This window comes from Sarcophilus harrisii, chromosome 2, assembly GCF_902635505.1.
Source record: "Sarcophilus harrisii chromosome 2, mSarHar1.11, whole genome shotgun sequence".
Classification (NCBI taxonomy): domain Eukaryota; kingdom Metazoa; phylum Chordata; class Mammalia; order Dasyuromorphia; family Dasyuridae; genus Sarcophilus; species Sarcophilus harrisii.
Window position 1 is genome coordinate 617,273,795 of NC_045427.1, and position 19,161 is coordinate 617,292,955.

Consider the following 19,161-nt stretch of genomic DNA (forward strand, 5'->3'; position numbering starts at 1 on the left):
GGGAAGCCGTCACTACAAAGAGCCTCCATGACTGTATCAAAAGCAGTATATGCCAGACTATTCTTATTTCCTTTTTCCACAGTCGCAACTCAACTGCTAACCCACAGGAATTCTGGGGAGAATGCTTCCTGGGATTTTAGCAAAGCACTAGATAAGATCGTATCCTATTTTTAATTAATAAGGGACTGTCTTCTTTTCTTATCCCCCACATGATGAGGGCTAGGTATGCCAGTATCAATTTCATCATTGACTATTGAAAATAGGGAGGAATTAGGGATACAATGGGAAGAGCCAGTGTAAATGTGGCAAAGATTCATCCTTCTCTCCACTTCAGCTCAGACTCAAGGCTCCCTGCTATTTCTTCCCCCCCCCCCTCACTGTCCCTCCATACTCAATGATTTTCCCCTCCCCTCCCCCAAGTAGATTCTCTCCATTGATCTGAGCTCATACTGGGGAATCCTAGCCAAAGAACTTCTCACGCAAAGCTGGTCAACCTTTGACCCAAGATTGGACATTCTGCTCCAAGCCAAAGGCCCTTTAATCTCCTGTCAGGTCACAGGTGTTCAAATTCCCTTCCTCCTCTCCTTTCCCCCACATGCACACTTCCCTATACCTTGAACTTTCTGACCTGAGAACTGTTGACTTCTGAGGTTCAAAAGCCCAGGAGAAAGAAGGACCAGAAGAATCCTTCTCAACCCTGTGGTCTTGCCTTCAGTTAGATTAAGCACCTTCTGAACCAACCAGACTTGTAATTCTAGTACAATCCCTTATGCATTTGTTTTTCAGTCATGTCTCCAGTTAGAAGTTGTTTAAAGAAGGATCTTGACTGGGGACAGTGCTCCTGAAACAAGAATTATGGTTTTTAAAAAAACAATCTTAAATTTTCCCCCAAACATGCAAAGATAGTTTTCAATATTCATCTTAGCAAAATCTTGTGTTCCAAATTTTTCTCCCTCTCATCCCCCGTCTCTTCCCCAAGACAGCAAATAATTCAATATAAAACATAGTTCCACATTCAAAGAACTATGTCTTGGGCTATAGATGAGCCCAAGAAAAGGTTAGCTTGCAAAACTGTGTTGAGAGGAGAAAAAATTAGTAAAAATAAAGTTGTACTATCACCCTCAAGTATGCAATAAGCTCTACAGGATGAGGAATCAGGCAGAATGGGAAACTGGACAGAGAAAACAGGGCCAGGTACAAGCCATGGGGTGGGATCTTGGCATTCAGGAACATAAAAACATGGATATATTGCATAGAACTCCCAGTTCCCATAGTAGATCCTTTTTTGCTGTTGTCCATGCTTTGTTTCTGAAGAGATCCAACAACATTAGACATGGGTGAAGTTTTGACACAAATTTGAATTGGATTTAAGGGAGAGGAGTGCACAAAGTCATCAGTTTCATTTTCTCCTTCAGAGTCACTGAAGTTCAGTGGCAAGACAAAAATCAAAATGACTGGCAATGACCCAGGACACACCGGATGATTTTGGCATCTCTGATGTCTGACCAAGCCCTAAACGCTCTATAGCACCTACTTCAGCCACCCTCATGGCTATTGGGACAAAGTGTTCTCTGCCCATTCTGCTCGGGGTAGACTTCCCCCAACTTACAATGAGAAAACGAAGACCTAGGGAAATTAGAAATGCCATGTCTTAAGACTCAGAGGTCATAAAAGGCAGTATGGTATGATGAAGTAAGAGTTGGCCATAACATGATAAGGAAGTAGAGATCAAATTCTCTGATGCTAGGTTGGTAAACAGGGACAATTAAATTAATTTTGGGGGGTCTGTTTTCTCTTTTGTAAAATGGGGATAAGAAGAATCAAATGACATTTCACAGAGTACTGGGACTCAAACAGTTAATGAAAGAATTAAAAAAAAAAAAAAAGAAACAAATTTAAAACACTACATAACTGCTACCTATGGAGATTCAAACCCAAGCCTTCACTGATGAACTGAATTTCAGGTCCTACAACTGTTCAAGGTAGGAAAACCCATTCTCCTCATTGGTTTCAAAGTGGACAAAGTGGTATCAAAATCTCAGGCTCTTTGAACATAAAAATAATTGCATTTATGGATTTGCTGAATTCTCTCAGAGCTTATATTAGGGCAAATTATCCCAATGGTTATTCATAGTCTGGGTCCTAATTCCTGTCACAAATTGACTCTTACTTTAGCCACAAGTTAATCCTAAACTTTGGCATACCCTAAAGCCATAATGCCCACAGATTAAACCTGTTCTCCTGTAGCAGTTTCAAAAATGCAATTGGTTACAAATAGAGTGGATGAGAGCATGTGAATGACATTGCATCCAAGCTCTTCTATTGGACACACAAACTCAAAACAATCATCCTAGTGACCAGAGGTCAAGGGTCATTTTAAAATAGGAGAAAAGCTTTTTATGCTTGTCTTTCACATTTTTTTTTCTTTACAATACCTAGGCAATATTAAAGTGATCCTCCTAAAGCACTGTTCTTATCATGTTCAATAAATTTTGATGACTTCTTATTTCCCTAAAATCAAATATAGGCTAGTCTAGGGATGAATAGGAATAACATTCTGGAAAATGATTTGGAATCATTTAAAGTGACTAAAATATCCATATTATTTCCCCAGAGATTTTCACTGCTAGCCTTGTCAACTATTAAAAAAACAAACAAACCCACATATATCAAAATATTTGAAGTAGCACCTTTTTAGTAGCAAAGAACTGGAAACAAAATAATGTCCTTTGATTTAGGGAATGGCTAAACAAGTTGTTAAGTAAATATAATGTAATATTTCTATATTATAAGAAATATCAAATATGACAAATATAAAGAAGCATGGGTTATTTACACGAATTGATGTAAATTGAAGTGATCAGGAAAATTGTATATATAATGATCATAAATGGAATTGTAAGTGGAAAAATTGTGACCATAATGAGAAATTATGTAAAAGCAAAAGGCATTAATAAAATTTAGTTTAAAAATGCAGATTATTATGTTTGACATTTAAAACTCTTCCTAACCTGGATCCGACTTATTTTTCCAAGGTTGTTACAAATTATTCCCATCCACATGCTCTAAGGTCCAGCCAAACTAGCCTTTTTGCTCTTCCTCCCACACTAGTCTTTGTGAATCTGTCTTTGCATAGGCACACCTAGATTTCACACACCTCCATATCATCCTCATCCTGTTTTTCTCCAAAGCAAAGTTCATGTATCATCCTCCTCATGAGATCTTGCCAGAGAGACAGAAAAAGAGAGAATTTATTAAACCCTTACAGTGTGCCAGGTACTGTACTGAGAACTGGGAATTCAAAGGCTCATCTCTCAACTGCTCATCCTTTCCCACCAATATATTACTCTTTATTTTGCAGGTGGTCAGGTATGATTACAACCTCTCAATGACTTTAAAGTACAGGTGCTTGAAAATTGAGGAGTTATTTACCCAGGAAGAGCCTTACTCACTGGGAGCTCCCAATGCCAATGAAATCTTGGAGATAGATATATAGACATATGTATGTATTATATGTATATGCATGTATATACACATATAGTATATATGCCAGCAAGTCTTTATTAAACACTTACTAAATGCCAGACCCTGTGCTAATATGGGTACACAGTCTCATTCCATGTTAGTTGCTTGAAGGGAAGGAAGGATTTTTTTTTTTTCTATCCCCTGGACCTAGCACACAGGAAGAATAAGGAGTGGACCTCTGATTTCACTGAGGTAGGGAATTCCTAAAGAGTTGCTGGGAGCACAGAGAGATTGAGTGATTGGATCTTCACACTGCTTTACTATGCTGGAGGGAGACACGAAGGCAGGTGTTCTTGGCGCCTTCTGAGGACAGCTCTGAACTCCATTACCTTCTCTGGTACTTAGTTGGGGCCTAAAGTTAAGACGTGGTCTTAATGAATTCAATCAATCAAAAGATACTCATTGAATTTAGTTTTATGTTGGGCGCTTCTAGGGTTAGAGGGGTTGCTAGAAAGAGATGTTAAAGTCTCTGCCCTTCAAAACTGGGTGACAAGATGCATCTGGGCTATTAAGTACATTGGGTAAATCCACATTTGGATTCCGACCCCTCGACAAGGGGAGTTGGGGGAGCTACTTTCTGAATTCTCTCAATTCTGTCATTTTGCACCCGATTTGGTGTGTATTGGGGAGGGGGCTGCAAGAGAATCCCCATTCCAACATGCCAAATTAATGTAAAACCCTCCACGGCTGGGGATCATGGTTTGGGGCCGCCTTCGTCTCCCAGGTCGCCATCTGCTTTTCATAATCAGGGGAACCACTGACAGGGGAACCAAGCCTCTGGACTGATTCCTCACTCAGGAATCCTATCTCTAGCTAGTTCTCTTTCGGGAAATCCTCGACCGCTTTAGTAGGGTGCTGAGGGCCAGAGCTCCTGCTCCGATTCTTCCAGAAGCTGGATTTGCTGGCCCCCCGAGGAGTCCCCCCACCCAAGGCTGCCCGCTGTGTCAGCTGCCGGGGCGGGAGGGGGGGAAGCGAGGATGCTTTTCGGAAAGTGCGTGCCAGGTGTCCTAGGCGCGTGCAGACTGTGCAGATCCTTCCTGGCCAGGGCTGGGCTGCTAGGCACGCACGCCGGCTCGGCTAGGGCAGCCCTTGGCCCCGGCGGCTTCCGGAGGCCAGGCCCGTAATCACTGGAATTCTGCCGGGGGTTGCTGACCTGGCTCTTTAAGAGAAGACTCCCCTTCCCTTCCCTCCTCCTCCTCCTCCTTATTTTCCTCCACCCCTTTTCCCTTTTCCTCCTCCCCCCTCCCCTTGCGTGACTAGGTGATCCGTACCCGGTCGCCAGCCTGCAGGGGGACTCTGCGCCCGCCCTCGCGGTCACTTCTCACGCAATTCGGCCTCGCGCTTGCCAGAGGTCAAGCCCCGGCGACCTGGCGCGGGGAGGGAAGAGGGGTCAGGGGAGCCAAGGTAATCATGATCGCCAGCAGCGGATTATCCGAGGGCCTGCGAGAAAGGAAACAGCCCAAATGTTGGTGGCGGGAGATCGCGCTGAATGAACCCAGCCCCCTCGGCCCGCAGCCCGTCCTGCTGGAAAGCAGGCGCAGCCATTTAAAAACGAGTTTTTAAAAACACACACAGACACGCGTATACACACGAACACACAGACCTACTCAAAAGTAGACACACGAATAAAAGTATATACAAGTGTATATATGTGTATGTCTCTGTATACACGCACAGGCACATGCCTTAAACCTTGCAGCTCTCAATTGAATAATAAAAACATTCCTCCTCCTCTTCCCCTCCTCCCCCCCCCCCCATTAGCAATGTGAGTAATTAAGCATCTCTAATGCTTGGCGGGGTCCTACAGCCCAAGTTTCATTCTGCATTTTAAGTCCGTAGCCTCTGTGGTATAGGGGGAGTCGTGGGCCAGGGTTAAAACTCAGGTGCCCTGCCTCCCAGTCCTTAACAGGATTCTGCAATCCACTCTACAGCTAAGGTAGTGGAAAGAACCCGAGATTTTGCTAAAGGGTAGGAGACCCCTGCCCAATTCTGGCCGGCTGGCTGAGACCCGGGGTCGGCATGATTTAGCAGGACGGGGTGTTGTAGGTGGACTTCAAGGACTAGGCAGGGAGGAGGCGTGGGGAGTAGGGGAGGACAGGGAGGAGGGCTCCTCGGTTCTTCGTGGGCTCTTCCACGAACCCCGTCCGCCCTTCCCGTCTTGAGCTCATTCACGACCGTCTACGCAAGTTTACTTAGCGTTTTCTCCGCACTTCCCAAAGTTCTGGTTGTCCTTTAAACTTATACAAATCAAGGCATTTTTTAAAAATGTGTTTTGAAATTTTCTTTTTGGAAAATAACAGCCCCGCCTTGAGTATTATAACCAGAAGGTGCTGAAAACTGCGTCGGGCTCGCACCTTTCTAGAACAGGTGCGCGACGGCCTGGCAGCGCTTGATAGATCGGCGGTGAGTGCCTGGCGTAAAAGCTGGGACTCTCGGGCGGCGGGGTTGAAGAGCCCTGGAACTCTGCCCGCGAGGCCAGTCAGGAGCGGGCGCCTTTGCCCTCCTTTCTTCCCTTCTCCTTTCCTTTCCCCTCTAACCATCCCCTTTCTCCCTCCCCGACTCCCCCGCCGTTGCCCTCCCTCCTGGCTGGCCCTTCTTCCCTTGCCGGTGATATCTGACCCGGGGTCGAGGACCCGGGGTCGAGATAAATCTCTCACGCGAATTTAGATACTGTGTAACCTGAGCCAAGCCACTGACAGCTCCTGAGAGGCGGGGACCCGGATCCATCCGCAGCCCTGTTTCCACCTCCCCGATCGCCCTTACCCCGAAGGCTAAATGGAAGGGAATAAACACTAGTCATTAAGCGCTACGGAGTGTCAGGCTCTGCGCTAAACGCTTTGGCCAAGGCTTCATTTGATTGGAAGCTCGCGGTGTCCTTGCGTGTGTATGAGAGAAGAGGGGGTGGTGGTGATGGTGGACAGCGACAGAGATGCTTTGCATGGCACCCTGGGAAAAGTCAGCACCTCCTCGAACTTGGCAGTCCGAATTTGTCCTAAAACTCCCCAGAAGCGAGAGGGTGATGTTCCTTCCACCCTACAGGTTGGACTCTCCCGCTGCGCCCTCCGAAAAACCCGGATGACTTTACTTTTGGAAGTCTGCCTTTATCTGAGGGTCCTCTCTTATTAGTAAGGGAGCCCCACAGAAGAGGGTCCCAAGAATGCCGACCCTCTGCCCCCCTGCAATAATATATCCGGGCGCCCCCTAGTGAGTTAGGATCCCTTCCTCCTGCTTCTCTGCATCCCTGCCAATAATTTTGGATAGACACTGACATCCCTGTTCTCTGATTGGGGTACAATCTTTTCTCCCTACTAGCCGACCCCACTAACTCGCCCCGCCCCACTAGTGGGCGTGTGCCAGACGTTGCCAATCATCTCAGCCAATAAGGATGAGGCGGGTTGCATATAAAGGTCTGCTGGAAGCTCGGTTCTTCACATCTTCTGATGAGATTACTTTTTAGCATCTTTCCTATCCTAGATTGAGCGAGCCCTCGATCTTAGACGTCTCCGACCCTCAGTCCAGGCTGATCCCCTGTCAGGCACAGGTAAGTGCTGGGGTCCTCTCCACTGTCCCTTCAACAATTAAGGAAAATAGCTCTGTCTCTTGATCTTTGCAGGGTATCCAAGATTGGGGATCATTAGAGTTTAGAGCAGAAAAGGCCCTAAGAGATTAAAGAAAGGCAAACCTTTACACAGGTCAAATGACTTATCCAAGGTCATCCAGTTAGTCCATTTGGGCCAGGGTTAAAATTCAGGTGTTCTGACACCCAGTCCCATTATAGGTCTATAACCCTAGAGAAGAGGATTCTGCAATCAACTCTACAGCTAATGTAGTGGAAAGAATCTTAGATTTGAATCAAAAGGATTGGGGATTGAATTCTGACTTTGCCCTTCATCATGTTGTGTGATCCTGGGCAGGGGGGAATCACCTACTTTCTCTTTAGCCTCTTTAGCCTTCCATTACCTGTAAAATGGAAGTAATAATACTTGCACTACTTATCTCATTGGGTTCTTGTGAGAAATGGATTTTCATAAACCACAGAGTTCCATATACATGTGGTATTATATTATTACACCACTGTTACCAATCTATGGTGATTGGTAAATCACCTCCTCTGCTTCCTCTGCCAGGAACAGTGCCAGGCATTACTTCTCAAGCCTGCAGGATACCCATTCCAGCTGTGCCACAGTCTCCAAGGATTTCTAATCTAGGGATACGCCTGTGGAAAATCTAGTCCCTTTGTCATTCTTTCTCTAACTGCCTGGAGATAAGGACGCACTAGGAGCTCTGCTACAGAAATTGTAGCAACCCTTCAAAATTGTTAGCTTGAAAGAAGGTTTGGGTATGCGAGAATCAAGTCTGCCAGGTGATATCTTCTTATCCAAGCTCTTTATTTTCTTGAGATCAAATTCATTTTCCTGCTTTAGGCTGGTGATGTAATATAATTATTTGGTTAGCCTCTCTCTGTAGAATTTATGGACTCTGTTTTAAATAGAAACCTTAACTAGCTGGAATACATTCAATGGCATGTGCCTGGTGTGGTAAGGGACCTCAAGATCATATTATATATAAGGATCAGGTGAAAGAACTAGAAATGTCTAGTCCAAAGAGGAGACGACTTGATGGAGGTAAGGGAGAGAAGGGATATTGATCAGTGTCTTCATCAGCTGAAAGGAAGTCATGTAGAGGAGAGATTAGTCTTCTGCTTGGCCAAAGAAGAAAGAAGTAGGAATGATGATAAATGGAAGTTGCAGAGGCAGATTTAAGGTTGATATTATGGGGGGAAATTTTCTGATATTTGAGCTGTCAAAATGTAGAACAAGCTGCCTCAAAAAAGGAATGAGCCCCGACCCCACCCCATAACCTTGGGTCTTTAAATAGAGAAGTATATGACCACTGTCAGAGAAAGAAGGATTCTTATTGGGTGTCTATGAGACCAGCTGACATATAAGCTTCCTTCCAACTTTGAGATTCCATGAATCCTTGCAATGTGACAAAATCTCTGGACTAGCAATCATCAAATTGGGCTCTAGTCTTATCTTGGTCACTAATCAACCGTGTCCCTTCTTCTCTCTCAGTTTCCCTCACCAATAAAATAGAAGTATTTTGCTTGAACTCTATTATCCGGCATTTAATTCCATTTAATTTCAACAACATATCAAGACAAATATGTGTGTGTTGGGGGGAGTTACTATCCCCAGATCCAGGTGAATAGTAACACTCCCTCCCCTTCCATCTATTCTATTCTTCTAATATCGACCCCTCTCCTCTGAAGGCAACCAGCTTGTATCTCTGTGAAACCTTTGAATAAAAGGATAGAATCGAAAGGTTGAAATTGAAATTGAATGGGAAGGTGATCAGGCAGGCAATTTAAATTTAATTCAATAAGCATTTATGAAGTTTCTCTTATGTGTAGATTTCACAATTTAAACTTTACTAGATAATGAAATTCAAAGACAAAAATCAAACCATTCCTGCTCTTGAGGACCTTACAGGGACAAATCAATACTTCAAAAAAGAAATCTCACACTTTAGAGAATAGAATGAGATGATGCAGGCTTGAGACTTCACAGAAGAACTTACCAGTATCTAGGTCTATTTCCATATATTGGGTCCAACTCTGACCTTCAGTCTGATCTGAGCTTAGAAATTTCTTCCAAAAGAAAAGTGGCTGTTATCTGCCATACCTAGTCTGAGCAGGGCCCTGCAAGATTGCTCTAACATAGCTCAATGCCCATCTCATCCCCAACTAGCATCTAAACTTCTGGGGAAGAGTTGGAGGTTTTCCATTGGTCACTGCACTCCTTGGGTTTTGCCTGACTTAAGACAATCAATGTCTCAAAGCCAGACAAATACTATGTTCCTGAGGATCCATTGATTACACCTCCCTCTTTCTCCTACCATGGAGGAAAGCTGAAAGGAATACCATACTCATGGTCCAGAACTGAGCCAGAACTGGGAGACTAGTGAGGACGGAAGGCTTTTCAACTTCGTGAATGGTGCTATTTCTACTACACTTTTATTCAGTTATTTGGAGCTTGATTCATCCATTTAAACATCCCTTGAGGATCTTCTAATTGCAAGTCAATGGGCTAGATACTGAGCCAGATCCCAGAGCCCTATGCAAAGCTGATTCTTCTGCTGCTTGTCTCTTCTGAGCTGCTCCTGAGAGGCTAGTAGCTATATTTGCACTCACCATTGTATGGTCTTTCTTAGGCCAGTCCAAAAGTAGCGTCCTTTCTGGTAGGATCTCGTTCAGAAGTCCAGGCAGGAATTTCCTTGCGACCTCAATGAGCAAAGACTATTCCCTTTCCCTTGGGGACTGGGTGATGGAGTAGTATCTTATCACTCATTCATTTGAGACTATAGTGAGAAGGAAAGCATGGACTGGATTTTGCCTCCCCAGGGATCGACTCTTGTCTTTTTCTAAAGAGCACGGCAGATCATCCCCTCCCTCGATTTCTCCCATATTCCAACCCTGACCCTACTGACAGAACCAACTATCAACTGTCTGCTGTGCTTTATATGCTGAAGGCCAAGGATCATGGCCCAGACTCAAAGCTTCATAGTAGCTATGATGGCCCATTCCCAGCTTGCAGCAGAGTTGAAGAAAGCTGGCTAGTTAAGCTTTGCATTTAGTTCTGCTGTCACATCCTCATTCTGTCCCTCTCTGCTCTTACTGGGGTGATAGCTGGTATGTAACAGGTGCTGAGTAAACATTTATCTTTTGGTTGAGCTACTCTCCCCTTTTCAGACTGCACTTTAAATAGAAGTGCCTATAATTTGGGGGTAGATCTGAGCCGACTTTCCCCAAAGGATCAGGGTTCCATTCCTGTTCTGTATCTCCAGGATAGAGGAGCTATTCAGTCTTTTCAGTCACATCCAATTCTCTGTGGCCCTATTTGGGTTTTCTTGGCAAAGATACTGGAATAATTTGCCATTTCCTTCTTCAGCTCATTTTACAGATAAGGAAACCGAGGTAAAAAGGGTTAAATGACTTGCTTAAAGTCACACAGGTAGAAAGTATCTGGGATCAGATTTGAACTCAGGAAGAAGAATCTTCCTGATTCCAAGTTTAGCACTCTACCTACCTCACCTTTAGCTGTCAACCCCCTCTCCCTCCCTCCCCAAGATAGATAAGGTAGAACATTTGATGTTCCCACCATCTGAATCCTTAAGTTCTAACAGTCTCAATCTTCCAGGATGATGGGTTGTTATGTCCTATTTTCAGACTGGAGTGGAAAGAAGGAGAGGACTTGACCTCCTGTCTTTCTTAACTAAAACTCTGTAGGGATAGGGAAAGGCTTCCCTCTTAATCTCCTAGGCTATTCCCAAGAGGGCAGGTCACTGGGGTAAGCATCCAGGGACTGAGGTGAGGCTCTGGACCTCATCTCACACAGAGGAAAAGTTTGAAGGGAAGGACACTCTGCATGTCCCCCTCCCTCTCCCTAGTAACTCCTATCCTCCTAGACTATAGTATCTACCTTGATGCTATCTCAACTGACTGTGAGCAACAAGGAATAGTTGATTTAAGTTCTGGGTCCCTCTGTGTAAAATTCTTAGGGCCGTGGATCCAATAAACTTTGTAAAGTTTTTCCTGGGAATTTGATTCTGTGCCCAATTCTGCTACCAAAGAGACAGGAAGAGCAGGCAGAAGCAGGAGGAGAAGGAGGAGGAGAAGGAGAAAGAGGAGGAGGAGAAGGAGGAAGAGTGGTAGAGGAGAAAGAAGAAGAGGAGGGAAAGGAGAAGAAGAAAGAGGAGGGGGAGGAAGAGAAAGAAGAAGAGGAGGAGAAAATAGAAATGGGGTGGAAGCAGAAGAGGAGGAAGAAGAGAAAAGGGAGGGAAAAAAGAAAAAGTGGAGGGGCAGGGGAAGGGAAAGAGAAGAAGGGGGCAAGGGAAGAGGAAGGGAAAAAGAAAGGTATGGGGAGGAGAAGGGCAGGAGAGGAGAAGGGGAAGAAAAGAAGACAATTTCTGGATCTGAGGAACTCTGGGCCTGGTTAGAAGGAGTCAGGGCACATGTATGGGAAAATTGGGAGAGATAGAAGACAGTTCCAGTCCATTGGTTCCTTTCTTCAAAAGCACTGGGTTCCAAGTTTCTACTCCTAATTTGCTATGAAACTTGAGACAAGGCAGTTCCCTGTAGGAGTGCGCTTCCTTCCCAAGGTCCCTTCCATTTCTTCCATTCTGTGGTTCTAAGCGCCAAAATAAATGAAGTTATAGTTAAATCAGAAAAGGGCCAGATCTCCCTAGGTAGGCATTAACAGGGAGGCTGTGAGATTTAAACTGAATTGAATTTGGATTAGGCAGAAAGGAGTAAGGATATCAGAAGAGAAAGAAGAGCATAGTAAGGTACTGTGGACAAGTGGACAGAGCACAGATTTCTATTCAGGTCTGAATTTAAATCCTGGCTCTGCCACTAATTCAGTGTGCAATCTTTTACCTTTCTGGCTTCAGTTTCTTTATCTGTAAAGGATGGGAGTGGTCCAGATGAGCTCTAACTTTCTATGTTCCAAGACTCCTGAAAAGGTGCAATGGTAGTGAAGGAGAGGTTGGAAGGAGCTTGGTTTAAGCAGAGGAACCACAAGTTATCCAAGAGGTCTAGCCCATGGCCTCCCGAGAGGCTACCTTTCCTCCTGGTCACAGGCTGCTTTGGCATTATGAGGATCCTTCCCTGCTTCTGGTGTAATTTCTGCTGCCATTTTCTGAGGGGGGAAAGCTCAGCAGGAGAAGGGAGGGAGGAGGAAGGATGTATCAAGGATCTGGGAAGATTTGCCAGGTTCATCATTGCTCTTTTTTGTTACCATCAAGGGCTAACTGCTCCATGTTGGCAGGCATTCTTTGTCTGAAGGATGACTCCCTCCTCCGGATTTAGCCCATCTTCCCAACGTTGCTGAGATCACCAGACCTCAGGATACCTCCTGAGCCCTCCTCCAGTTCCCCATTCCCAAAGTTACAGGTTTTTCTTCCTGCCTTTGTCTCAACAGCCAGAGTTTTTGCTCTCTGCCGAAGATGATTACAAGTGTGCTTTCCACATTCACATCCCTAAGCACCTTCTCGGTCACAGAGCTTCTTCTGGCCTCTGCTGTCTTTGGCCTGGCCTTCTGGATCATTGAATCTTACTCTCAAAAGATCCCAAAAGGCCTCAAGAGCCCACCCGGACCTTGGGCTTGGCCCCTGATTGGCAACATCCTGACGCTAGGGAAGAATCCCCACTTGGCCCTGGCCCAGCTGAGAGAGAAGTATGGCGATGTGATGCAGATTCAGATCGGTTCCACCCCGGTGCTGGTTCTGAGTGGCCTGGAAACCATTCGCCAGGCCCTGATAAGGCAAGGAGACGACTTCAAGGGCAGACCTGACCTCTACAGCTTCTCCTTAATTGAAGATGGCCAGTCCATGTCTTTTGGCCCTGACACGGGGGAGGCGTGGGCGGCTCGGAGGAAGATGGCTCAGAATGCTCTGAAGACCTTCTCCGTGTCCTCTTCCCCATCCTCTTCCTCCTGCTACCTGGAGGAACATGTGAGGAAGGAAGCTGAATGCTTGATCCAGAAGTTCCAAGAGAAGAAGGGCCCCTTTGACCCCTTCAGATACGTGATGGTGTCCGTGGCCAATGTCATCTGTGCCATCTGCTTTGGAAAGCGCTACAATCATGAAGATCAAGAACTACTCAGTATCATCACTCTGAGTACTAAGTTTGGAGAAGTCACTGCCTCTGGGAATCCGGCTGATTTCATCCCTCTGCTCCAATACCTGCCCAGCAGCAAGATGACCGACTTCCGGGACCTGAATGAGAAAATCACTAACTTTGTTCAAAAGTTGGTGAATGAACATTATAAGAAGTATGAAAAGGTAATGAAGGGGATGTAGGAATAAGGCGTCTTACTAAAAGTGTAGAGGAAAAAGGAGGAGGGGGTGGCAATAAGGAAACAGTAGAGTCCCTGAGGGGCAGACTGAGCTGGGAGAACTAAGATATATCCAGCAGGTACAAGTTAGAAAGAAGGCAGACACAAGAGGGTCAGTTAAGCATCATAGGTCTGAGAAGAAGACTCCAGTCTCTCATGATCAGCATTGAAGTAGCACTTCAGAGTTGCTAAAGCACATTACAAAAGTTATCTCACTTGATCCACACAACAGCCCTATGAAATAGGTATTATTATTATAATCCTCTGGGATTATAATAGGTGCTCTAGGTAGTCATTGAACCTCAGTTGCCTCAGCAAAAAGCAAAATGAGTAAACAAATAAATATTATAATCTTCATTTGATGAGAAAACTGAGAAAAGTTATAGAATTTGCTTGGGGTCCTAGAACTAAGAAGTGTCTGAAGATCATTATCAGGGAGTTGTGGTGATGCTTCCTGGGGGAGGAGCTCTTATTGGCCTTGCTTCTAAAATTGGGAGCTTCCATTGGGAGCTTGAGGGTTTGCGTCAGCCAGCTGAACTAAGCAGATCATGAATGTCTATTGAGCATGTACTAAATTCAAGGCACTGTGGGGGATTTCAAGAGATGTAAACCTCAGTCCTTGATATGTAAGAGTTTACAGTCTGGTTGCAGAGAAAAGATTCTATCAGGTTTCCTTGGATAGAGCACCAGTCCTGGAGTTAGGAGGACCAGAATTCAAAGCTAGTCTCAGACACTCACTAGTTGTGTGTGATCCTGGGCAAGTCACTTAATCCCAATTGCCTCTTAGGAAAAAAAGAACAAACAGGGGTGGAGGGAAGGGGAGAGGGAAAATGTAGAACATAAGATTTTGCAACAGTCAGTGTTGAAAAATTATCCATGTATATGTTTTGAAAATAAAAAGCTTTAATTTTTTTTTTTGGCTGAGGCAATTGGGGTTAAGTGACTTGCCCAGGGTCATATATCCAGGACATATTAACTATCTGAATAGGTCAAATTTGAACTCAGATCCTCCTGACTTCAGGGCTTTTGCTCTATCCTCTACATTAATTAGCTGCCCCTTTAATAAAAAAAAAATTTTTTTAAAGAATGACAACACTGAGACAACATCCCAAAATTTATGAGATTCAGCCAAAGCAGTACTAAAGGGAAAATTTATATTTCTAAATGTGGAAATAAAATAAAGAGAAGTTTAATGAACTAGGCATGCAAAATAAAAAACCCTAGGGAAAAAAGTTTTAAAATTCCCAAATAAGCACCAAATTGAAAATCCTGAAAATCAAAGAAGAGAATTATAAAATTGAAAATAAGAAAATCAATGGATTAATTTAAAAAAACACCTTAGGATTTGGTTTTATGAGAAAAAATAAAGCACTGGTTAATTTGATTTAAAAAAAGAGAGAAAAGCAGAGAGAAAGAAAGAGAGAGAGACAGAGAAAGAAAAAAAGAAAAGCAAACAAACAAAATCCAGTTGTTCTACAAAGCAAGAGTCACATGAGTGAGTCCTAGAAGAATTTAGAAAAGGACAAGCTCATTGAAGGCTCAGAGAGATCAGAAAAAGTTTCCTAGAAGAAATAGGAGTTTCCTTGGATCTGGCAGGATGGGGAGGATTTAGCTAGGAAAGGAGCAGACGTTCCAGGGAGAGGGGACAGCTTGAGAAAAGGTACAAAGATGGGAAGGTATGGGTTTAGAGAGGGTGGAGGAGAGCAGGTGGCTAGCCAGAGCCGCACTTTGGTGCTTGCCCTAACCCTCTAGCCTTGCCCCACCAGGGCTGCATTCGGGACATCACAGACAGCTTAATTGAACACTGCCAGGAAAGGAAGTTGGATGAGAATGCGAATGTCCTGCTGTCAGAAAAGAAAATTGTGAACATCGTCATAGACCTCTTTGGAGCTGGTAAAGGCGCCTTCCCCGCTGCCCTCCAAATGTCCAGTCCCTTTCCAGCCTTGGGCCCAGCCGTGAGGCTCCCCAGGTCCCTCACCTCCCCCATGCGTTCCTCCCATCACTCCAGGGCCAGCACTGCCTTCCCCAGCTACTCAGGACTACTTTTCCATCTACCTGTTCTCTATCAGTGTATTTTACATCTCTCCTGACCTACTTTTAACTGATGTTTAGCTAGAAAAGATATAGTAGGCTCAGTCACCCTTAAGGTGCTTGTGTCTGAGTAATGTTTCATTTGCTCCCTTTTCCTAGACGTATGTACTTGTTTTTAACCCAGAGGAACAAAGTTCTAATGGTAGAATTCTGAGCATTATGGCAGATCAGGATTGGAGACATTTGGGGAATAAAGGAGCTCTTTCTGGTATCCTTCAAAGCATATCGCATTGGTGGCCCACTATGATCTCTCCCAGGTCCTATAGGACCTTCCAACCTATCTCTTTTCAAGCCTACTCCATCTGAATTCAGGGGAAAACCAGCCATCTTAATTTCAGATTCAGCTAGAACAACTCCATAGAGGCCTATAGCTATCAAGACCCCATTGATTGGAGACAAGTTCTTCCTCAGGAAAGTTCTGGAGGAGTTTTATTTTATATCTTTGGGCCACAAGAACAAAATTTTCCCTATGAAGTCTTCTCAAGATTTCATCGGGGACACTAATTAAGAGATCTAGGATACCAGACCCCAAGAAATGGCTCATGTCTGGGAGGCCCTTTCACACAACAAAAAGGTCATAGACTACTCGGACTCTAGTCTCAGCTCTACCAGTGACAGGCTGGAGGGAACCAAGGGAAATCCCCTAGGTTATGTGGGCCTTGATTTTCTCATTGATAAAATGGGAATAATAATCACTACTCTCCCTATGTCACAGGAGCGTAATAATAATCTTTCACATTGGTGAAAGCACTTGTCACCCAAATATATAGAGCACTGGACTTGGAGTCAGAAGACATCTGAGTTCAGACCTTGCCTTAGACTAGATTTAATCATTTAATCTCTGTTTCCTTGTCTGTAAAATGTAAATGAGAATAGCACCTCCCTCATAAGGTTGAAATCCCTACAAATGGTGGCTATAATTATTGTTTTTATTTTCCTTCTCTCTCCAGGCTTTGACACCATCACCACGGGCATTTCCTGGAGTCTCATGTATCTTGTGGCAAAGCCTGAGATCCAGAAGAAGGTCCACGAGGAGCTGGGTAGGTGGACGGAATGGCAAGACCCTCCCTGACTCTTTCTGGGGTAACAGGGAAGGGGAAGGGACAGGGTGCGGAGGGAGAGTTGACTTTCCTTTGCATGGTTTGACCTTTCTTTGTCCTGCAGACACAGTGATCGGCAGAGCGCGCTGGCCCAAACTCTCAGACAAACCTCAGCTCCCCTACCTGGAGGCCTTCATCCTGGAAACCTTCAGGCATTCTTCCTTCCTCCCCTTTACCATCCCCCACAGGTGAGACCTTGTAAACAAGAGGACCAGGTGTCCACACCTGAGCATCACTGTTCCCCTTAGTACCCAGAAGTCACTAGGAACAAGACAAGATGAGGCCATTGTGGGAAGAGGGAAATCAAGGGAGGGGTATCATTCCCCATCCACAAGTCTCTGGGACAGAATGAGGAAGGTCAGAAAAGTGGATTTGGTCCCTCATGACTTTTGTCCCCTCGGTCTCTACTGAAGGAAGAGAGCAGTGGTAATGGGAGCCAGGGGTGTCTGCAAAGAGAGGGAGCAGGGAGCCATGGGGGATATACCCACTCCCGGCCCCCACTTCTTCTTGAGCCTGACAGAGGTTTCTTGCCCCACTCAGCACAACCAGGGCCACCACCTTGAATAACTTCTACATTCCCAAGGGACGCTGTGTCTTCGTGAACCAATGGCAGATTAACCATGACCCGTAAGTCAAATCTGGGACCTGGCAGGGATCTTGGTGGGGAGAGCCTTAGATGTGTCCTATGATGATTGTCAGCCCGGTGGAAGGCTGGGGACCTCCTCTATGCAGAGCCTTCTGGGCCATCCTCCAGAGGTGAGGCCTTGGCCTGAGGTCTGGGCCAGTCTGAGGACCTTACAGGACAGGGTACCCACTCACATGCTACATTGCCCTTGTCCCTAATCCTCAGTTCTCAGTCTAGTTCTAGGGCTCTGACTCCTGTTGGGAGATCCTGCTCAATCTCCCAAACTCCCGTCTCATCTGTTGTTCCTCCTGTGACAGGAAAATATGGGGGGACCCATCAGAGTTCCGGCCAGAGCGATTTCTCAGTGCAGATGGAACTATCAACAAGTCCCTGAGTGAGAAGGTGATTATGTTTGGTCTGGGGAAAAGGAAGTGCATTGGGGAGACAATTGCCCGGTGGGAAGTCTTCCTCTTCCTGGCCATCCTCCTGCATCAGATGGAGTTCAGTGTCCCCTCTGGAGTAAAGGTGGACTTGACCCCAATTTATGGACTGACCATGAAGCATGCCAGCTGTGAGCACTTCCAGGTTAAGCTGCGCTCTTAGAAGAACTGAAGGCTCCAGGATAGGATGCTGCTGTTTTCTCTGGCCTGCTCCAACAGTCTGGAGGGAGGCTTCAGACTGAAGCTGATGAACGCTTGCCCACCTCTGGTGCTCTGACTTCTGACATCCTGATGTTATCCCCTAAAGAGGGGCTGCTTCATCCTCCAACCCCTGACCTTTCCTCTTGGCTCCCAGGAGCCTACCCCTTCTTGGCATGAAGGTTAAAGGGACAAGGCTCCCCACTAAAAGAATGTTTATATGCTGTTCTTGGGTTTAAGAGACTTGGCTGGGGAAGAGAGCCCTGGGCCTTGGAAAACTTTGGGCAAAGTGTTTGAGAACTCTAAGAGAGAGGACATGGGACTAGCCGTTTACACTTGGCCCTTTCCATTAAGGTATGAGATTTGTTCCTCTGCAGAAAGGAGGCAAGATCAAGGTGGGTTCAGGGAAGAGAGTTGTCAGGTGGAAAATCAAAAAATAGAGCTTGCCTCCATGATTGACATTGGGCCAATCTCAGTTTCACAAAAATGTTCCAGATCCCAAGTCATGGACCAGCACCTTTCATATAGTAGCATGAGTCCGGCAAGCTCCTATAAATTCAATATAGGTCTAATTGGTCCAATGAACTCCACAGCGAGGACCAACTTCCTTCCACCTTCACCATGAGCCTTTGTGTTCTAATGCCTCTTTTTAGTCATTTTTCTGATGAGCCAGTGACTGAGTGGCATCTAATGAGTTTCGAGGAGTAGGAATATAGGGTCCAGGGCCCCATGACCATGTAACAGAAAATGGAATAAATTATACGAGATGCTGCCTACTTTTTTCGATCCATCCCTTAAGCTCATCCGCTTGGACCAAGCCTTTGTATTTAAGTCTTCAGCATATTAGTATTTAGTGTATTATTACACTAGTAATGTGTATACACATACACATACATAGTAGTGTATTGTTTGGAAAAGGACTATTGATGCAATTGAAGGATTTGGCTTTTTCTGCTTGGCCCCAGAAGGAAAATTACAGGGAGGTGAATTTCAGTTTAATACAAGAAAGAGCTTCCTAATGATCAGGAATATCCTCAGGGAGAATGTTCTGCTTCAGGAAATAAGGCTCACCCCATCACCGGGGGTCTCAAGCAGAGGTTAGGTGACCAATTGTTAGAAATGTTGAGCTGGGGATTCTTGTTCAAGCATGCACTGGACTGGATGACCTCAATGTCTCTTCCAGCCCTGAGAGTCTGTGATGGAGAAAAAAAGTAACTCAAGCATTGGAAACATTTATGTTTATGTTTCATTTACTTGTGAAATAATAAACATGTATCCCCCAAACC

At 45.1% G+C, this 19,161-nt stretch overlaps 1 protein-coding gene across 2 annotated transcripts; it reads left to right on the plus strand.

The window, feature by feature from the left end:
• Nucleotides 1–6,907: 6,907 nt before the first annotated feature.
• Nucleotides 6,908–18,803, plus strand: LOC100927711 (cytochrome P450 1A1). 2 transcript variants are annotated; one of them, XM_003754986.3, is made up of 7 exons: nucleotides 6,920–7,066; nucleotides 12,507–13,368; nucleotides 15,188–15,314; nucleotides 16,463–16,552; nucleotides 16,677–16,800; nucleotides 17,153–17,239; nucleotides 17,555–18,803. In XM_003754986.3, the coding sequence occupies exons 2-7, from the start codon at nucleotides 12,532–12,534 to the stop codon at nucleotides 17,838–17,840; spliced, it is 1,551 nt and encodes a 516-aa protein (XP_003755034.1). In that variant the 5' UTR covers nucleotides 6,920–7,066; nucleotides 12,507–12,531; the 3' UTR covers nucleotides 17,841–18,803. The 2 variants fall into 2 exon arrangements, with proteins under 2 accessions (XP_031812457.1, XP_003755034.1); XM_031956597.1 differs by lacking the exon at nucleotides 15,188–15,314 and having other exon boundaries at nucleotides 6,908–7,066; nucleotides 16,463–16,595.
• The last annotated feature ends 358 nt before the right edge of the window (nucleotides 18,804–19,161 follow it).